At 44.5% G+C, this 18,021-nt stretch overlaps 3 protein-coding genes across 3 annotated transcripts; all 3 read right to left on the bottom strand.

The window, feature by feature from the left end:
* Positions 1-1,887: 1,887 nt before the first annotated feature.
* On the bottom strand, positions 1,888-4,794 carry LOC109471513 (juvenile hormone acid O-methyltransferase-like). Its single transcript, XM_019770851.1, has 3 exons — positions 4,589-4,794; positions 2,858-3,215; positions 1,888-2,216 (listed from the first exon to the last, which is right to left on the bottom strand). Exons 1-3 carry the CDS (start codon positions 4,792-4,794, stop codon positions 1,971-1,973), a joined length of 810 nt encoding a protein of 269 aa, XP_019626410.1. The 3' UTR covers positions 1,888-1,970.
* Positions 4,795-7,692: 2,898 nt separating this feature from the next.
* LOC109471558 (demethylmenaquinone methyltransferase-like) lies at positions 7,693-10,042 on the bottom strand. Its single transcript, XM_019770909.1, has 3 exons — positions 9,818-10,042; positions 8,530-8,887; positions 7,693-8,096 (listed from the first exon to the last, which is right to left on the bottom strand). The coding sequence occupies exons 1-2, from the start codon at positions 10,021-10,023 to the stop codon at positions 8,674-8,676; spliced, it is 420 nt and encodes a 139-aa protein (XP_019626468.1). The 5' UTR covers positions 10,024-10,042; the 3' UTR covers positions 7,693-8,096; positions 8,530-8,673.
* Positions 10,043-11,184: 1,142 nt separating this feature from the next.
* LOC109471385 (histidine N-alpha-methyltransferase-like) lies at positions 11,185-14,417 on the bottom strand. The gene is made up of 6 exons (XM_019770674.1): positions 14,237-14,417; positions 13,658-13,866; positions 12,973-13,179; positions 12,264-12,382; positions 11,741-11,873; positions 11,185-11,411 (listed from the first exon to the last, which is right to left on the bottom strand). The coding sequence occupies exons 1-6, from the start codon at positions 14,401-14,403 to the stop codon at positions 11,185-11,187; spliced, it is 1,062 nt and encodes a 353-aa protein (XP_019626233.1). The 5' UTR covers positions 14,404-14,417.
* Between the last annotated feature and the right edge of the window lie 3,604 nt (positions 14,418-18,021).

Here is an 18,021-nt window from a genome sequence, read left to right as displayed (position 1 = left end):
AACCATGCCTGATCCTAACCCTAACTGATTCAGGTACAGAACTAGCTAGACAGGCACGGTTCTGGGTAGTCTCCGCGTATCCAAGAACGTAGATTTGCCCCAGGCACGGTTCTGGATACGTGTGGACCGTGCGGCCTGGGTATGATTTTGGATGTGAAGCACGTACGGTGACTGGGCTCTTTTAAAGAGTCTACTCATGCCATGTTTATAGAGAGAGAAAGCAATGGAAAGAGAGGGAGGGAGGATATTAAACCCCATAGCCCTATTTGTAAAAAGCATTTGAAAATAAGAATATTTTACTTTGCAAATGCAATGCAGCATCCACGATATTTGGATAAATATATATTTTTGTGGCGTTTCACTCTAGAATGGGTAGAATTTTTTCTTGGTCAGATGTATTTTATTCATTCTGTGTTCATATTCACAGTGCCTTATGTGTGTTTGTTTCCGTCATTGTTTGTTGCACCCAAAACGTTTTTATTTATTTTAAAGTGGCCTCAGGTCACCAGTGTTTCTTGTTGTATATCCCCTTGGCTGTTTCGTGTACATATTATATTTTTAAAAGGTGGTGTACACCCAATGTTTCTCCGATAATTATGTCACTTTGAACGTGACATAATTATAAGCACGGTATGCTAATGTTCAAATGCCTAGCATTGAAATCATTGTGGGCAATGTATGCCCACTACTAGCACTAAATGCAACACATTCCAGTGATCCGGGTAGACGTGCGTATACGAACTATTTGATCGCATGAGGTTGGCTCGTGTTAAAAAAAGTGGTTATGAAAGAACTTTGCTATTCAATCATTCACCAACCTGATGAAATTGTTAACGGGTATTGTTGGTTGAACTGCTGATCGCGATGGACACTTAGAAGCGGTCTATCTAACCTGCTTGGAAGAGACCGCGCATTGCGCTTTTGATTGTTTGTATTTGAATAATTTGTATAAACCCGTCGCTGTAAAACAGTGTATGACGCGTCTGTATGTGGAATGAATTGGTTGAAGTGAATAAAACAGCCATGCACACCTGTACTGTTTTCTACCTTCATTTTTATTTTCTTCTTCCACTGCTTCCAGAAAAGGAGTGAAACAATTACAAAGCTTAGACTGTATGAGTATTCCGTAGTAGTTCTTGGAATACATATGTAGCGGATCTTGGGAAACGGACTAAAGCTAACAAGGCTGAACTCCAGGCTACTGTATATAGTGACTTGTTCTATTTGATACCATTGTTAACCTGCACTGCACTGCCTGTATACTGTTTCTATACATAGTTTCACGTTTCATTTATTTCGAAGCCTTTTATCCCTGCAGGGCTAGTCTTCCAAGGCTCAAACATTAAAATTACATAATCACATACATGGAAAATACAGTAAAAAACCAGTGAATACATTTAAAAAGACATAAATACATCAAAACATCAACAATGAACACACAAATCGATATTAACAATTTAAATGAGACACCAGAACACTATTTATTACACTGCAAATGTTATAATACTGAAAGGACCAAAATGTTGTTATCCATATCTTGCCTTCATCTTGAAAACATACTTCCTTCCGACCCACTCAACGTAAATGACGCCACATTATGTACTTTACTTCTTACAGGTAGCCCCAGCCTCCCTTACCCTACCAACTGCCGTATCTTTGATATTGTGTTTAACTATATCCACCACTCTGGAAGATTTGACCAATCTCAATAATGTTATGCTAGGTATTGGTGCGCCAGCCACTTTCATTTTATGTTAATGCTATACTTTATGTCATCTTTATGTTTACATTTGTATTATGTTTTATGAGCAGCGGATTTACATAAGCACAACAAGTGCTTCCTATTCAATGCTCAAAAATCCATGTGAATAAAATAAAATAACAATTTAAAAACTAGAGGTTGAGGCTCATGTAACACGTTGCAATTAGCCATCGGGTATGTACATATAAATAAAACTTATCGTCTATGATTAAACCCTCCTCGCGTGGATGATGAAGATACGGAAAGACCACGCCACTCTACCGGCTGAGTCTATCGCGACGCTGCAGCCTGACAAATCAGTCATGCTCCTGGCGCAGGCCCACCAGTTGGAGAGGAAGTCGGCCTGCTCGTCCTCCGGGACGTGGCGGAGACCCAGGAACGGCAGCATGGCGCTCACGGTGTCCTCCTCAGACCCGTACCAGTGGCGCAGGAGCGGCCACTCACACGACAACACCTGCAACAACAGGTAAAACCATTTCTTCAGCTTACACGGCTTAAATGAATCGATTGATGAAGACATTGTAATAATTTTACTACTAAAATCAAAGAACCCACATATTATAGAAGAAGTGGGTAAATTCGTCTTCCATTGCCTAAAAAGAAGATGTCCAACTCAGTAAAACTAGTACCATGTATGCTGTAGAATATAGTATAATGCTAGAAGTAGATATAGTCTCACATACCATTATATTTTCTTTCTTGTGTTGTTTGTAACTGCAATTAGCCCTCGGGCAAGTATTTGCAATAAACTTTCTAATATACGAATTTGTGCACAACCTCTCGAAATAGAGAGGTGGTATAAGAAGTTCCAAGTGTATGAACGAATTTGGAAACACTGTGTACGCTACGTTTCCTCTTCTTCTCCAAACCAAAAAGGTCAATGACCTGAACCAGACTGCCTGTTACCATGGTAACTAGTGTTGGGTTACATCATGTTGCAATTTTATAGCAGGAGGGATTTAGACTCCTGCCTGACCATATATATGTGAGTGTGTTTGAGCAAGAATTAACAGAGCAAACCATATGCGAATGTAAACATTATGCATGTGCTTTGCAAATGTTACCTTTCTAGTTTAAAAGTTACTTTGCGTTTACCTCAAATCCGCAGTCTTCGACGAGACGACTCAGGCCCTCCTGGTCGTCAGCTGACCAGGGCATCATCTGAGGACAGTCGGCGAGATACCTCCCCCATCTCTGGTGAGCCGACATGAACCGTGTCGTCACCATCAGGACGTTATCGTCCGTCGGGACGATCATGAGCAGTCGTCCGTCGGGTTTCAGACAGGCGCTGATGTTCTCCAGAGCGATCCTCTTGTCTCTGACCAGATGCAGGACGTAGAAACTCACCGCCTTGTCGAATGACTGCCTCCAGGCCGGCTGCAGGTCAGACGAGCGCTGGATGTCGGCAACGCAGAAGGACACATTTCTGTTTCGTTTGTTTTCCTCTGTGTACCTGAAAGGCAAGAAAGAGGGATCTATTCACCACACAGCAGGAAATCGGAAGTTTCAGGCTTTGGGGTTTCTTTGCCATTTCTTGTATCTGACCTTTAATTTTGACCTCCTGCCATTCTGCCCGTCAATCTAGCCCCACCCGCGTGCTGTCAACCTCAAGTTCACCCCATTTCCTGTGTCTCACCTTTTGACCTCCTGGTATTTTGCATCTCACACACAAACACAGTTCATGTACCCAAAACAGTACTTCCGTACACGCGAAAAAAATCTGGAATTTCACAATACTAATATTAAATGATAGAATATCGTTTGTTGATAAAGTTATTGGAAGGGTAAGATTCACACGGAGGAAATGAATTGCAAACTGGTCGGTGACATTTGGGTAAACCTGTTTTAGACTCTCACACATAAGGTTGCAAAATGACGTCATGGCTTCGTGAGGTCAAGGCCACCCGAGCGAGAACACCGCGGGGTGACACACCGTACAGTAAATGAAGCTTTGAACTACATCAAAAACATTACAGTTTTGTAGGTGTGAAAGTGATGTAGACCCTCGAAGTAGTAAGGAACATAGGGAACTGTCATTGAGATGCTGTAGCTCTACTATGTTGGAAAGAGATGATAACAGAGTACTTCTTTGACTGGAATAAAGTGTTACTACCGCCGGTCAGATACCCGGGCAAAACATTTCAACGACATTATAGGGATGTTTCAAAAATAAGCATTTACTCCAATATCAAAACTGCTAGGGTAAAAATAAAAAGACGTGCATCACCAGGGGCATAATGGCACACCACATGCCAAATTACACAGAAATGCTACGTACGGAACAATGCGTTTTGGCTACGAACATCTATAGTACCACTTATCGACCCCTCCGCGCGTCCCACCGCTATTCCAAACAACGGGTTTTTCTGGACCATTCCAATTTGCCTCATAATTGTAGGGGTGCGTCTGCAATATTACATTGACCGCGAAAACAGCAACGGCAAAAATACACATTCGTGCATCAACACGGGCATGCCCACAGACGGCGTATAAAATTGCATGCCGATTCCACAAATAGAACCCAGTGTTTTGACTGCTAACACGAAACAACAGCTCTTCACAACACTCACGAGGTCCTGACCTCCTTCACGGAGTAAAAAACAAAAGCCAAAAAAAACAGTAACTGGATATGATTTTGGAAAGGGGCAGACGTTTCAGGTAGCATTCACTACCTTTCGTCATGATTAATGACACTGCTATAGCCTGGGTGCCAGACCCATAGCACACTGGACGCAAAGTTTTGGTCTGCCATGGCACCCAGGCTAGCTTTTCTGACAACTCTCCAGTTGCCTGAGTAACTGTTTTATGGCGTACTTCCTTTCCTACCTGACGAAATCTGGCGACAAGTCAATCCCGACCACCGACTTGACTCCTCGCTGTGCGATGTACTGCGAGGTCCGTCCCGTCCCGCAGCCCACGTCCAGCACTCTGTCCTCCTGCTCCCATTTCAAGTGCTGCGCCATGATCTGGTGCACATGCTCGCTCTGCAGGGTGCTGTTCTCGGCGTAAAACGCGGCGTCGGAGGTGTCCATACTGTCGGTATATGACGATGTTTCCCCTTGTACTTAAGAGGTTCTGCTCTGCCACAAACCTTGGCGATACTGCAGGCACTGAATGGCATCTGTATTCGATATATAGCTCAAGTTCAATACGGTGGCGTGTTCAGTTACTGACCTTGGCACAATATAATGTTGTGCCAATACCGTAACCTGGGTTCTCTTTCACGGCAAAAGCTGCGGCCTTTAGTGCTCTTTATGCCACTATTGTGGCCTTGGTACCCCTTTAATGCCAATAGGGTGATATTGGAACGCTTTGATCGCACAGAGCGAGCGGATGAATTAGTCAGGTTGACCTTGAGGTTGACTTTGAGCCTTAAAAGACACTCCGGCTTTCTTTTGGACATCAACACATGGTGTAAGGTTATCTTATCCAGAATCTTGTCTATCCAGTTCTCTGCCTGGATGGGTTAGGATTAGAAACAAACACTGTTCTAAATAGCCTTCGCGTATCCAAGAACATAGATTCTGGACACGTGTACGTGCCTGAGTATTGTTCTGGCTAAATTTTCATGTCTTTCATGTTGTTTTTATTTCAGGGGCCAGAGACAGAAGCCGTCGCGATCGGCTCAGTCGGAGGCCAGACCGTCCTGTTCGTGGCGAACGAGCGGTCCTCCACCATCATGCTGTACACGCTCCCGGACACGGACATCATCTCCCCGGTCTTCCAGAGCATCTACTGGCCGGGCGCGCCGGCGGGGACCTGGCGGGAGGCGTACGACTCGCGCTCGGTCGGAGACGTGGACCCGGAAGATCTTAGGTACGTCTTTAATGCGGCAATTTATCAATAGTCCGCGGGCTTCAAGGTAGAAGTTTTGCCGCTGTACATAGGCAGTTATCTCCAGGTGCTTCTGTTGACAGCAAGGACTCTCCAGGCGTCCTTTGTGGCTCCCACTTCTTCCTCCAGGAAGCTAAAGGGCAAATCTTCCCATCGCCTTAAATACGGCTGCCTAGTAAAAAAACACTGTACAAACTACAATTCAGCCACTTGTACTGAAAGTGTTTGATTTTGATAAATAAATCATCTCTCTCTCTCTCTCTCTTTCTCTCTTTCTCTCTTTCTCTCTTTCTCTCTTTCTCTGTCTCTCTTTCGGTATCGAAAAATACAATGATCCTTTTTTCTCCCAGATTCGTTGCCGCAGAGGACAGTCCCGACGGCAGCCCGCTTCTCCTGGTGGCCGGGACGGTCAGCGGGACAGTCAGCGTGTACGAGGTGTACGACGACACGGATGTAACGGTACGTTTGCCCACGTCACTGTTACTCCTCAAACAGGATGTGCTGTAGCCTGATTAAATCGCTTAACGTAGGGGCCACGGACGGCAGAGTTTGCGTTACACAGACTAGATATGCTGTAATTTATCTTTACTCCCATACAGGCATCTGCTGGTGTGGTGCTGCCTGGTATCCTCACGACGTACGTCACCGCCATCGCCCTCGCCCTGTACACCGTATAGTGGCGACCTCTAGCGGCATGAGGACAAAACGACGCCCAAGTACTGTAGTCGGTGTCAGGCATAGAACTAGCTAGATAGGCACGGTTCTGGGTAGTCTCCGCGTATCCAAGAACGTAGATTTGCCCCAGGCACGGTTCTGGATACGTGTAGACTGTGTCTCAGTATAATTTTGGATGTGAAGCACGGTTCTGGTGACTCGGCTCTTTTAAAGAGTCCACTCATGCCATGTTTATAGAGAGAGAATGCAACGGAAAGAGAGGGAGGATATTAAACCCCATCGCCCTATTTGTATAAAGCATTTGAAAATAAGAATATTTTACTTTGCACCTTCGCAAATGCAACGGAGCAACCACAATGCACGATATTTAGGTATATATTTTTATGTGGAATTTACCTCTAAATTGATAGAAAATTTTGCAGAGTCAGATGTATTTTATTCATTCAGTGTTTATATTCACAGGGCCTTATGTGTGTTTGTTTCCGTTATTGTTTGTTGCGCCCAAAACGTTTTTATTTATTTTAAAGTGGCCTCGGGTCACCAGGGTTTCTTGTTGTATTGGCTGTTTTGTGTACATATTATATTTTTAAAAGGGTGGTGTGCAGCCAATGTTTCTCCGATAATCATGTCACTTTGAATGTATCCCAGTGATAGTACAGAAAGCACTACGACTAAACACGGTATGCTAATGTTCAAATGCCTAGCATTGAAATCATTGTGGGCAATATATGCCCACTACCTGCACTAAATGCAACACATTCCAGTGTTTGGGAAGCTTTAAGAATATTTTTATATCCGGGTAGACGTGCGTATACGAACTATTTGATCACATGAGGTTTGCTCGTGTCAAAGAAAGTGGTTATGAATAAAGAACTTTGCTATTAAATCATTCACCAACCTGATGAAATTATTTACGGGTATTGGTTGAACTGCTGATCGCGATGGACAGTTAGAAGCGGTCTATCTAGCCTGCTCGGAAGAGACGGTAGCGAGCGTTTTTGATTGATTGTTTGTATTTGAATAATTTGTATAAACTCGTCGCTGTAAAACAGTGTATGACGTCTGTGGAATGAATTGGTTGTGAAGTGAATAAAACAGCCACGCACACCTGTACTGTTTCATCATCCTTTATTTTATTTTTTTCTTCCACTGATTCCAAAAAAGATGTCAAACAATTACAAAGCTTAGACTGTATGAGTACTCCGTATACATATGTAGAGGGTCTTGGGGAACGGACTAAAGCTAACAAGGCTGGACTCCAGGCTACTGTATATAGTCACTTATTCTATTGGATACCATTGTTAACCTGCACTGCACTGTCTGTATACTGTTTCTATACATAGTTTCACGTTTCATTTATTTGCAGGGCTAATCTTCCAAGGCTCAAACATTAAAATTACATAATCATATACATGGAAAATACAGTGAATACATTTAAAAAGACATAAATACATCAAAACATCAACAATGAACACACAAATCGATATTAACAATTTAAAAACTAGAGGTTGAGGCTCATGTAACACGTTGCAATTAGCCATCGGGTATGTACATAAAACATAAAACTCATCGTTTATGATTAAACCCTCCTGGCGTGGATGATGAAGATACGGAACGTCCACGCCACTCTACCGTCTGAGTCTATCGCGACACTGCAGCCTGAGGCGTCCGTCATGTTCCTGGCGCAGGCCCACCAGTCAGAGAGGAAGTCGGCCTGCTCGTCCTCCGGGACGTGGCGGAGACCCAGGAACGGCAGCATGGCGCTCACGGTGTCCTCCTCAGATCCGTACCAGTGGCGCAGCAGCGGCCACTCACACGACAACACCTGCAACAACACGGAAAATCATTTCGTCAGCTTAAAGGTCATGAATCGTTTGATGAAGACATTGTAATATACGGATTAGTCTCGAAATAGAAAGGTGGTATTAGAAGTTCCAAGTGAACGATAGAATTTGCAAACACTGTGTACGCTACGGTTCCTCTTCTTCTCCAAACCAAAAGGTCAATGCGTCGATGAAGGTTAGACATCCATTGAGTAACTGTTTTTTGGCAAAAGGTCAATGACCTGAGCCAGACTGCCTGTTACCATGGTAACTATAGTGTTGGGTTACATCGTGTCGCCATTTTATAGCAGGAGGGATTTAGACTCCTATCTGACCATATATATGAATGTGTTTTTGAGTAAGAATTAACAGAGCATACCATATGCGAAGGAAACATTATATACCTTTCTAGTTTAAAAGTTACTTTGCGTTTACCTCAAATCCGCAGTCTTCGACAAGACGACTCAGACCCTCCTGGTCGTCAGCTGACCAGGGCATCATCTGGGGACAGCCGGCGAGATACCTCCCCCATCTCTGGTGAGCCGACATGAACCTGGTCGTCACCATCAGGACGTTGTCTTACGTCGGGACGATCATGAGCAGTCGTCCGTCGGGTTTCAGACAGGCGCTGATGTTCTCCAGAGCGAGCTTCTTGTCTTTGATCAGATGCAGGACGTAGAAACTCACCGCCTTGTCGAATGACTGCCTCCAGGCCGGCTGCAGGTCAGAGGAGCGCTGAATGTCGGCAACGCAGAAGGACACATTTCTGTTTCGCTTGTTTTCCTCTGTGTACCTGAAAGGCAGGAGGCATCCCCTTAGTATTCATCGCACAATAGGAAATCGGAAATTTGGTCTTTAAGTTCACCCCATTTCCTGCAGTGTATCTGACATTTAATTTTGACCTCCTGCCATTGTGCCTGTCAATATCTAGCCCCATCCGAGTACTGTCAACCTCAAATTCACCCCATTTCCTGTATCTAACCTTTTGACCTTATTTCATGATCATCTTGCCTCCCCCTCCCCTCCCTCCAACAGCCTGGTGTCAACCTACTCTGTCCGGACACACGCAAACACGGATCATCTACCCAAACCAATACTTCTGTACACGATTGTAATAATAGTATATCGTTTGTTGATAAGGATTCACACGGAGGAAATGAATTGCAAACTGGTTGGTGACATTTGGGTAAACCTGTTTTAGACTCCCACACGTAAGGTTGCAAAATGACGTCATGGCTTCGTGAGCTTAAGACCGCCTGAGGACATTATGTGGGGTTACCTCCGGTCATTCGGCGTCCGTGCCAAACACAGATCTAATACAGATCGTCAACATTAATGTACAAAAATAGGCAAATATTGGATATTTCAGTATATACATTTCTTGCCTCGTCTAAAAAAAAGGTTTGATTCTGCCAACATATGGCCTAAAAGTGTCGGAAGAATTGAGTTTAAGTGGGGTAGCGGCAGAGCGCTCGACTCGGAACCAAAAGGTCCGGGTTCGAGTCCTGACGTGCCACCGATCTTGTGCCCTTGCTAATTGGGAAAGGCACTTTACACGACTTTCCTCACTTCGCTTAGGTGAAAATGAGTATTGTATTCTCCCCTGTGTTGGTGTGGCATTAACATAAGTTGAAAAAACTTGAGTGTACATGTTGGAATATTTAAAAAAAAAGTTTGTTTTTTTGTCCGAAAACCAAGAGCAAGAGAGATTTTGCTTTCCTACCTGATGAAGTCTGGCGACAAGTCTATCCCGACCACGGACTTGACCCCGCGCTGTGCGATGTACTGCGTGGTCCGTCCCGTCCCGCAGCCCACGTCCAGCACTCTGTCCTCCCGCTCCCAGCGCAGGTGCTGCTCCATGATCCGGTGTACATGCACGCTCTGCAGGGTGCTGTTCTCGGCGTAAAACGCGGCGTCGGAGGTGTCCATACTGTCGATGTTTTACCCTTGTACTCGTACTTTGTCAAGAAGTTCTGCTCTGCCACACGTACACTTTGGCTATACTAGCACTGACAATACTGTATATTCTTTATACGCCGATACTGAGGCCTCGGGTCTTTTTATGCCAATACAGTGGCCCTGGCACAATTTTATGCCAATACCGTGGCCGTGGTTTTCTCTTTTATGACACTATTGTGGCCTTGGTACCCCTTTTATGCCAATAGGGTGACATTGAAACGCTTTCATGTGAAAAATAATGACTCATCTATAACGTTTTGAATGTCTTTTGACCGGACCGGTCACCTACTAAGAAGACCTATAGTGTATGTGTGTGTGTGTGTGAGGAAAACAAGTCATTTGGCCGTCAGATGACCACCGGAAGTGAGGTATGTGCGTTTCCTGATGGATGATGACGCAAGCGAACGTCGACGTAAGACGTCATTTCCTGTTCGTGATGATTCGCAGAGAGCGAGCGGATGGATTAGTCAGGTTGACCTTGAGGTTGACCTTGACCCTTAAAAGACGCTCCGGCTTTCTTGGGCATTAACACATGATGCAGGTCTATATATTATCCAGAATCTTGTCTATCCAGTCCTATGCCTGGATGGGTTAGGATTAGAAACAAACACTGTTCTGGATAGCCTTCGCGTATCCAAGAACATAGATTTGTACCAGGCACGGTTCTGGAAACTTGTGGACTATCCAGAACGTTCCGATGATCAATCTGGAATTTAAGATCAAAAGAGAAGTAGCTAAACTCTAAGGTGACTATAGGTCATGGTGCTCATGTGTCGTCTGGTAACATTTGTCCAGTAGAGTGGCATTTGGTGCGATGTACATCGAAAGGACAATGACTTCTTCATGCTACATTTGTATCTCTTATTAATTAGAGGCACTGATCATGAATCGGTGTTGCAAGGAGATTTTATTTGTAGCCATTATAAAATCCCAGCAGATCTATTTACCTTTAGATACTACTATAATGCACATCCAACAAGGTAACCCGAGTGGAGTAGCCTTGAATGTAGTTGTAGAAGTGACACAAGTGAAGAGCCTTGAGTGTAGTTGTGGAATTGCTACAAGTGGTGTGGTAGCGTTGAGTGTACTTCTACAACTACATTTAATTTTCATCAATGGCCCAGCCACTGGCTATCTTTTGAGGAACCTTAAACTGCGGTAGGAATAAAATCTGTCGGTGCCAAACAGACGTACACCATAATTCTCCTCATCGTTGGTCCAGAGAGCATCTACTGTAAATCCGCTTCTCTCCGCTAGGCAGCGTATTTGTCTGGGGTTAAACTTGCAGCTTGTGTTCGGCCCCTCGTAGAAGTAAATCTTTTCGCCGTCTTCAAAGTCAATGTCGAGGCCGAGCGTTTCTGGAACAGAGGAAACATTTTGTTGCAGAAAATCTATGTCGCGAACGATGCTAGCGTGCATTTTCAAACACAAACACACAGAGACAAGCACTGCAAAGGCCAGTGTGTGTGTGTGTGTGTGTGTGTGTGTGTGTGTGTGTGTGTGTGTGTGCGTGTGTGTGTGTGTGTGTGTGTGTGTGTGTCTGTGTGTGTGTGTGACACTGTGTGTGTGTCTGTGTGTGTGTCGTGTGTGTGTGTGTGTGTGTGTGTGTGTGTGTGTGTGTTTGTGTGTGTGTGTGTGTGTGCGCGCGCGCGCGAGTGTATGTGTGCGTTTATGTTTGTACACTCACCAAAGTGCACCCTCTGCCTTGCGGCACTCCTGAGATACCCCACCACGTAACTCGGCGTGTCTCCGTCAGCAGGATTCTCCACAAAGTCCACCTGGTACTCAAACTTCTCCGCGTCCATGGTCCCGCCGAAGTCCTGAAAATGAAGACATAGGTGGCATGGGGACTTAGAGAAGCAAAAGAGAAGCTTGATGACGTATCATCACTTATCTTTCCTTCCCCAGACAGACATCAGGACACCTGTTAACTTATTTATAAATATTAATCTCCAAGCAGATTCTGTGGGGCAACAGGAGTTGGCCGCCTGCATCTATTGGCCTCTTGTAATCGCCCCACAAATATTACTGTACAACCTGGAATTCGCGGAAAACCTAGGAAGAACCGGTGGTAGGTTGACTTCATAGCTCCTAGCTATCGTAGCATTTGATGCATAGGTCTGTTTTTAGTATTTCTTTCGCCCTGTCGCTTCATAGTTTTTCTGGAGAAAAATCCGAGACAAAAAAAGTTAAAATTGGAGTGGTTTTACCTTATTGAATCTGTCGATGAGGTTGTCTCGCCATATCGGTGTCCACTGTTTCCCGTACGCCTGGCACACCGCCTCCCGGTCTGTGTTCATGTCCAACCCAATCACGAACCTGTCTGGGGCTGCGTTGAAGGAGAAGAAACATTTTTCTCAGTTTGTTTTTACCTTTCTACATAAAATTCTGATTAGGACTGGTCCTATGTAGCCTCTACCAGGCTTCGGGAGGCGGCAGGAAAGAGTACAAATTGACCTATAAGATGACATGCCAGGGGAGTTGGTCGGCGATAAGAGAACATTTTGCCGCTACTAATCTCATAGCATCGCACCAACTCCACTGGCATATATCATCTATCTATATTTGGCCAATTTCTTCTTTGTATACGTAGTACTTAGTACATATTCCAAAGCATGTTTTGGAATGACTGTGGATCATGTTTTGGAATGGATCGCGTTTTAGAGTGGAACGCGTTTTAGAATGGAACGCGTTTTAGAATGGAACGCGTTTTGGAATGGAACGCGTTTGGAATGGAACGCGTATTGGAATGGAACGCGTTTGGAATGGAACGCGTTTTGGAATGGAACGCGTTTTGGAGTGGAACGCGTTTTGGAATGGAACGCGCTTTGGAATGGAACGCGCTTTGGAATGGAACGCGTTTTGGAATGGAACGCGTTTTGGAATGGAACGCGCGTTTTGGAATGCGAGACAACCTACCCCTGAGCTGAGCCCGTATCTCCCGCAGAAACCTCCCCTGTTCGTGGACGGAGATGTTGTTGAAGCTGGAGCCGAGGAACAGGAGTAACTTGGGCTCCTCCCGGGCGGACACGTGCCGCAGCCCGTCCATGTACAGTCCGCCGAACGGCTCCACGGTCAGCTCGGGGTAGTCTGTCTCCAGCTGCCGACCGCACGACTCGATATACTCTGGGGGGATATACATGCGTGGGTAAATGATGAGTGAGTGAGTGAGTGAGTGAGTGAGTGAGTGAGTGAGTGAGTGAGTGAGTGAGTGAGTGAGTGAGTGAGTGAGTGAGTGAGTGAGTGAGTGAGTGAGTGAGTGAGTGAGTGAGAGTGTGTGAGTAAGTGGATGAGTGAGTGAGTGAGTGAGTGAGAGAGTGAGAGAGTGAGTGAGTCAGTGAGTGAGAGTGAGTGAGAGTGAGTGAGTGAGTGAGTGAGAGAGAGAGAGTGAGTGAGTGAGTGAGAGAGAGTGAGTGAGTGAGTGACTGACTGAGTGACTGAGTGAGTGAATAAGTGACTGAGTGAGTGAGTGAGTAAGGGAATGAGTGAGTGAGTGAGTGAGTGAGCGAGCGAGCGAGCGAGTGAGTGAGTGAGTGAGTGAGTGAGTGAGTTAGCGAGCGAATGAGTGAGTGAGTGCGTGAGTGAGTGACCTTAAGACCCTTACCCTTCGCCATGTCCACTGGAACAAACGTGAAGTTTTCGCGCCGCTTCCGCATAGCCTCGATAACCAGGCGCGTTTTGGAGGACCCACCGCTGCCGAGATCCACGAGAACGGCTGGGGGCGAGACTTTACCGGCGATTTCGTCTGCGTGAGCCTGGAGTATGCTGTACTCGTGTTGCCAGACATTGTAGGTTTCAGACTTCTGTATCAATCTGAAACAATGATACTATGAAACAGCAACACCAAGAAAAATATCACAAATTGTGAAGGTGTTATGAATGTCTTATTTTGTTTATCATTGTGGATTCTCCCTGTACATATTCCATTGTGGGTATACCTTCCTTTTATTCATTGTTTACACCATGATCTTTCCCATTCACTTCTCGTGACTCTACTCCTTGCCAAGATGGAAAATGTGTATGTGTATGTGTATGTGCATGTGCATGTGTATGTGAATGTGTACGTGTACGTGTACGTGTACGTGTACGTGTACGTGTACGTGTACGCGTATGTGTATGTGTACTTGTGTGTGTACTAGTATATCTGTGTGTACGTGTATATGTGTATGATACCCATACTCACTCCTCGCACATCTCCGACCCGCGTGTGTCGTACACGTACCACTGCGGCACGTATCTGCGTGATGACGTCAGACTCCTTATCACTGACATCAACTCATCGGAAACGTCATCACGGCTGGTGACGTCGTCACTCACGGCGGAAGTGACGTCACTGACTTGACCATTCATCGTCCTTGTTTTTGGAAATCTTCAGGCAAATAAAACAACACGATTTAATTATAAAAAAATCCAAAAAAATCTCTAAATGTGTCTGATAAATAGAAAATATGTACCTTAATAAAAACATCCAATGCAATTTCAGAGTGGCAAAAAAAGTATAGTGGATGAGGAAATCTGTCTGATATTGACATTTAATACCGTGTCCTCATCATTACATACCTAAAAGTAAGCTACGTGAGGCGTCTCTTTATTTTGGGGGTTACCGCCCCAACAAAACAAGCAACGGTTAACGTTTTCCTCCAGTGACAAAGCACTTTTGCCTCACAGATATCAGTACTCTGTGGGATACGATTGATTCAACTTACTACATTTGCAGAAATTGACTCCGAAAATCCATCTTGAAATTACATTGTATGCCTTTTAGGTAAACATTGTTTTGAGAAGAATTATCTACCACATTATCATGTGTAAAATGCAATGTTTCCTATTTCCAAGCGTCAATAAAACTTCGGTTGGCCTCACTCAACATGAAGCATCATACCGGATATTTGTAACATATGTAGTTCGCAGAATTACGCATGGCTTTGTGACCTAAGTCGTAGTAAGGTGAAGTACAAAACGTCGTTCAGTTTGGACTGAACATAAAAGCATATAATACACATACCTTGGACTACAGTACGTCGTGCCTAACTGTAGTTACCTGAGCTACCTCGTAGTTGAGTTTTCACCGGGATTTTTTTTAGTTTTATAAATTTGACACATACCTTGGAAATACAGAACGCCGTGCCTTGTCAAACAAACCGTAGGTGAGTGACCTACGTCGTAATTGAGAATTGACTGGAACAGAAAACTATTTATGGAAGCCTGTACCGTGCGGTTCTTTCCGAAGACACAATTTCTATGAGACCTTCTTTGTACCAAAAAGGGACAAAAACGTTTATGTCGACATACACAGGGGACAGCTTCCTCAAAGATCTAAAATTCAATTTATAATATAAAATGCAAAGTAGATACATTCACACCTGAGTTCTTAGTTTGAAGCACTGTCTCGTCGCGTCTGAAATGTCTATTACTGTTGTAGGTGAACCATCCAAAGGTAACCCCCATCACACAACGGAAGCCACGCGTGACTGGTACCATGGTGAGTTTTAAAACACACCCTTCATGATCAGTGAAGTGAAGCTACTGTTTTATGAGCTATTCGACGGTCCGGTACCGGTGGAAATCTATGTTCTTCTCGCATGCACGTCAATTTCAAACAAAGAGCTTATCATTCAGATAGATATGTTGAAGTTCATCCGCATTACCTAAACTATATACTTGGCTGAAGTACAGTTATTATAGTAGTCGAGTCACGTTGCACCACGTTGTAGTTTGCCTAACTGTAACATATGGTAGCGTTATAAGGTCCCTTTAAAAAGTGCCGTTACTTTTTAATTGCAACACCATGTTATTATCAAGATTACCTTGTTGTTACAGTTAGGCAAACTAGAAACTGGTGCAACGTGACTGTACAAGTATGTTGTAGTTGTAGTTGTAATGGATATCCGAATGACCTTCGACGTGAATAGAGAATTGATCAGCTCTTTGTTTGATATAAGTCCTGGGCTGTGTTTCCTTAGCTTGGGAGCCATTTAAGGACAGGGTGGGCAAACTTGGAGACTAGCGATCAGCTAGGAAGAGAGTTCCAGGTACTCTCGAGCTCCAAGCAGAGGTTTGGGTAATGGCTTATTTTTTGCGTGTTTTTAGGCTTTTTTATCGGGTTTGTTTTTTGCACTTTTCTTATCATACGACAACCAAAAAAAATTCGTTGGGTTAGCGTAAAAACGATACACCAGTGCAAAAAAGAAACCCGATGAAAAAGTTTAAAAAACGCCAAAAATAAGCCAAAACCCAAACCTCTGCTTGGGGAGTATGCCTCAGGCCAGTAGACATCGCTGACCTCACAGTAGTTCAAACTGATGACCCATTAACCCATATTTATGTAGTCAGAAGACTGTAGGCGAAGCAAAATAACACAGGCTAGCTTCTATTGACGTCCTATAGTAGTCAGTGACAGATCCGTGCCAGGTGAGACGCATCACAGACATCACATAATGTGCAGGCTGTGTACACACACTGTGTAAGCGCGGTATAGGACGTAACAAACAAAACTTCGTGACCACATAATTGGGCTCCCTAGTCTCTAACTAGCGTGCGCTGGGCGGGTATAGTACGCTCTTTATACTTGTACTTGTCCGTGAATAGTGTCATCAGGTTGGTAAGTCACTGAAAAAGGAGGCTCTTTTTACACAACCAAGTGCTTTATTCAGTCGACGTTTCGGTGACCGTCTGTCACCTCCCTCAGGTCAATTCTGACTGGTTCACATTCCACAGCACAGGCTATAGATGCGTCCCTTAACTTAAGAGACTCCAATGGGGAGAAGTTCACGCTGTAATTTCTAACACAAGGAATTAGACTTACCCAAGGTTTCGAATGTACAAGTCCAGTCTTTGTACAAGAAATGAGCAATCCACAGATACCGTGAAGTTACGAGCCTTAATTAGTTATTAGACAACTCACACGTACCGGATATAGAGCTGCACGACAGGACAGGTACAGCGGGCGCGATTAACAAACATTTGTTATGACAGCCACCTGCCAGGTAGCCTCTATCAGACTTCAGGAGGCGGCAGGAAAGAGTAGAAATCGGTCAGAGATAGATAACATGCCGAGGGATTTGGTCGGCTAGAGAGTATATTTTGCGACAAAATGTATTCTCTAGCCGACCAAATCCCTCGGCATGTTATCTCTCTATTTGACATATTTCTACTCTTTCCAGCCTTCTCCCGAAACCTGGTAGAGGCTACTTACCAGGATTGTAGTGCTTAAATGCCGTCTTTCTTACCTAGTTACCATGGTGACAGACACCTGGTTCAGGACATTGATCCATTGTTTGGAGAAGAAGAAGAGGAAACAGAGCAAAAACAATATGTTTTCCTTAGTAGATATGAATGCATGTTCTACAACTCACCGCCTCGTTGACTTGCTGAACTTCTTTTACGCGGGAGCTGGGAACAGGTCTACAGTAGATAAAGGTTCCCTGATCCTCACGGATTTTGCCCAAGCTTTTCATAGGGCCTGCCACAAAACTGGTATCACCAAGCCCATCTACTAGTCTCGGAGCAAGCTCAGATCGTCCCTCTTTCCGTAGGTATGCAGCTTTTGTCTCCAACTGCAGACAATGCGTTTCGCTACCGGTACCAGGGCCTCGGGTGTTATCACAAATCATGGGAATTAAGTCTGACGCGTGCGATTCTAGCCCAGGGCACCTTGAATACAGTGGGTAACTTTCATACACTGCCTCAAAAGAAGAAGTCAAACCCAACAAAAAAACGTCGTAGAATGTAGTATAACTTTGCACATAGTCGCTCATATCATTGTATTTTCTTTTTCATGCATGTCGTTTGTGTTATTTGCAATTAGCCATCGGGCATGTATTTGCAATCATTTAAACTTTTTTTGATCCAATTTGAAGTGGATGAACAATTCCAGACAGTAGGATTTTGGACCATCGCATCCCCTCCGGGCAGGTGGGAGTTTGAGTACCGGGTTTTGTAGAATTGTTCAGGTTCGAATTCTGCCAT

Source organism: Branchiostoma belcheri, unplaced genomic scaffold (assembly GCF_001625305.1).
Source record: "Branchiostoma belcheri isolate BF01 breed outbred unplaced genomic scaffold, Haploidv18h27 scaffold25, whole genome shotgun sequence".
In the NCBI taxonomy this organism is placed as follows: domain Eukaryota; kingdom Metazoa; phylum Chordata; class Leptocardii; order Amphioxiformes; family Branchiostomatidae; genus Branchiostoma; species Branchiostoma belcheri.
Note: the sequence above shows the minus strand (reverse complement) of the source record. Positions and strands in the feature narration are given on the sequence as shown.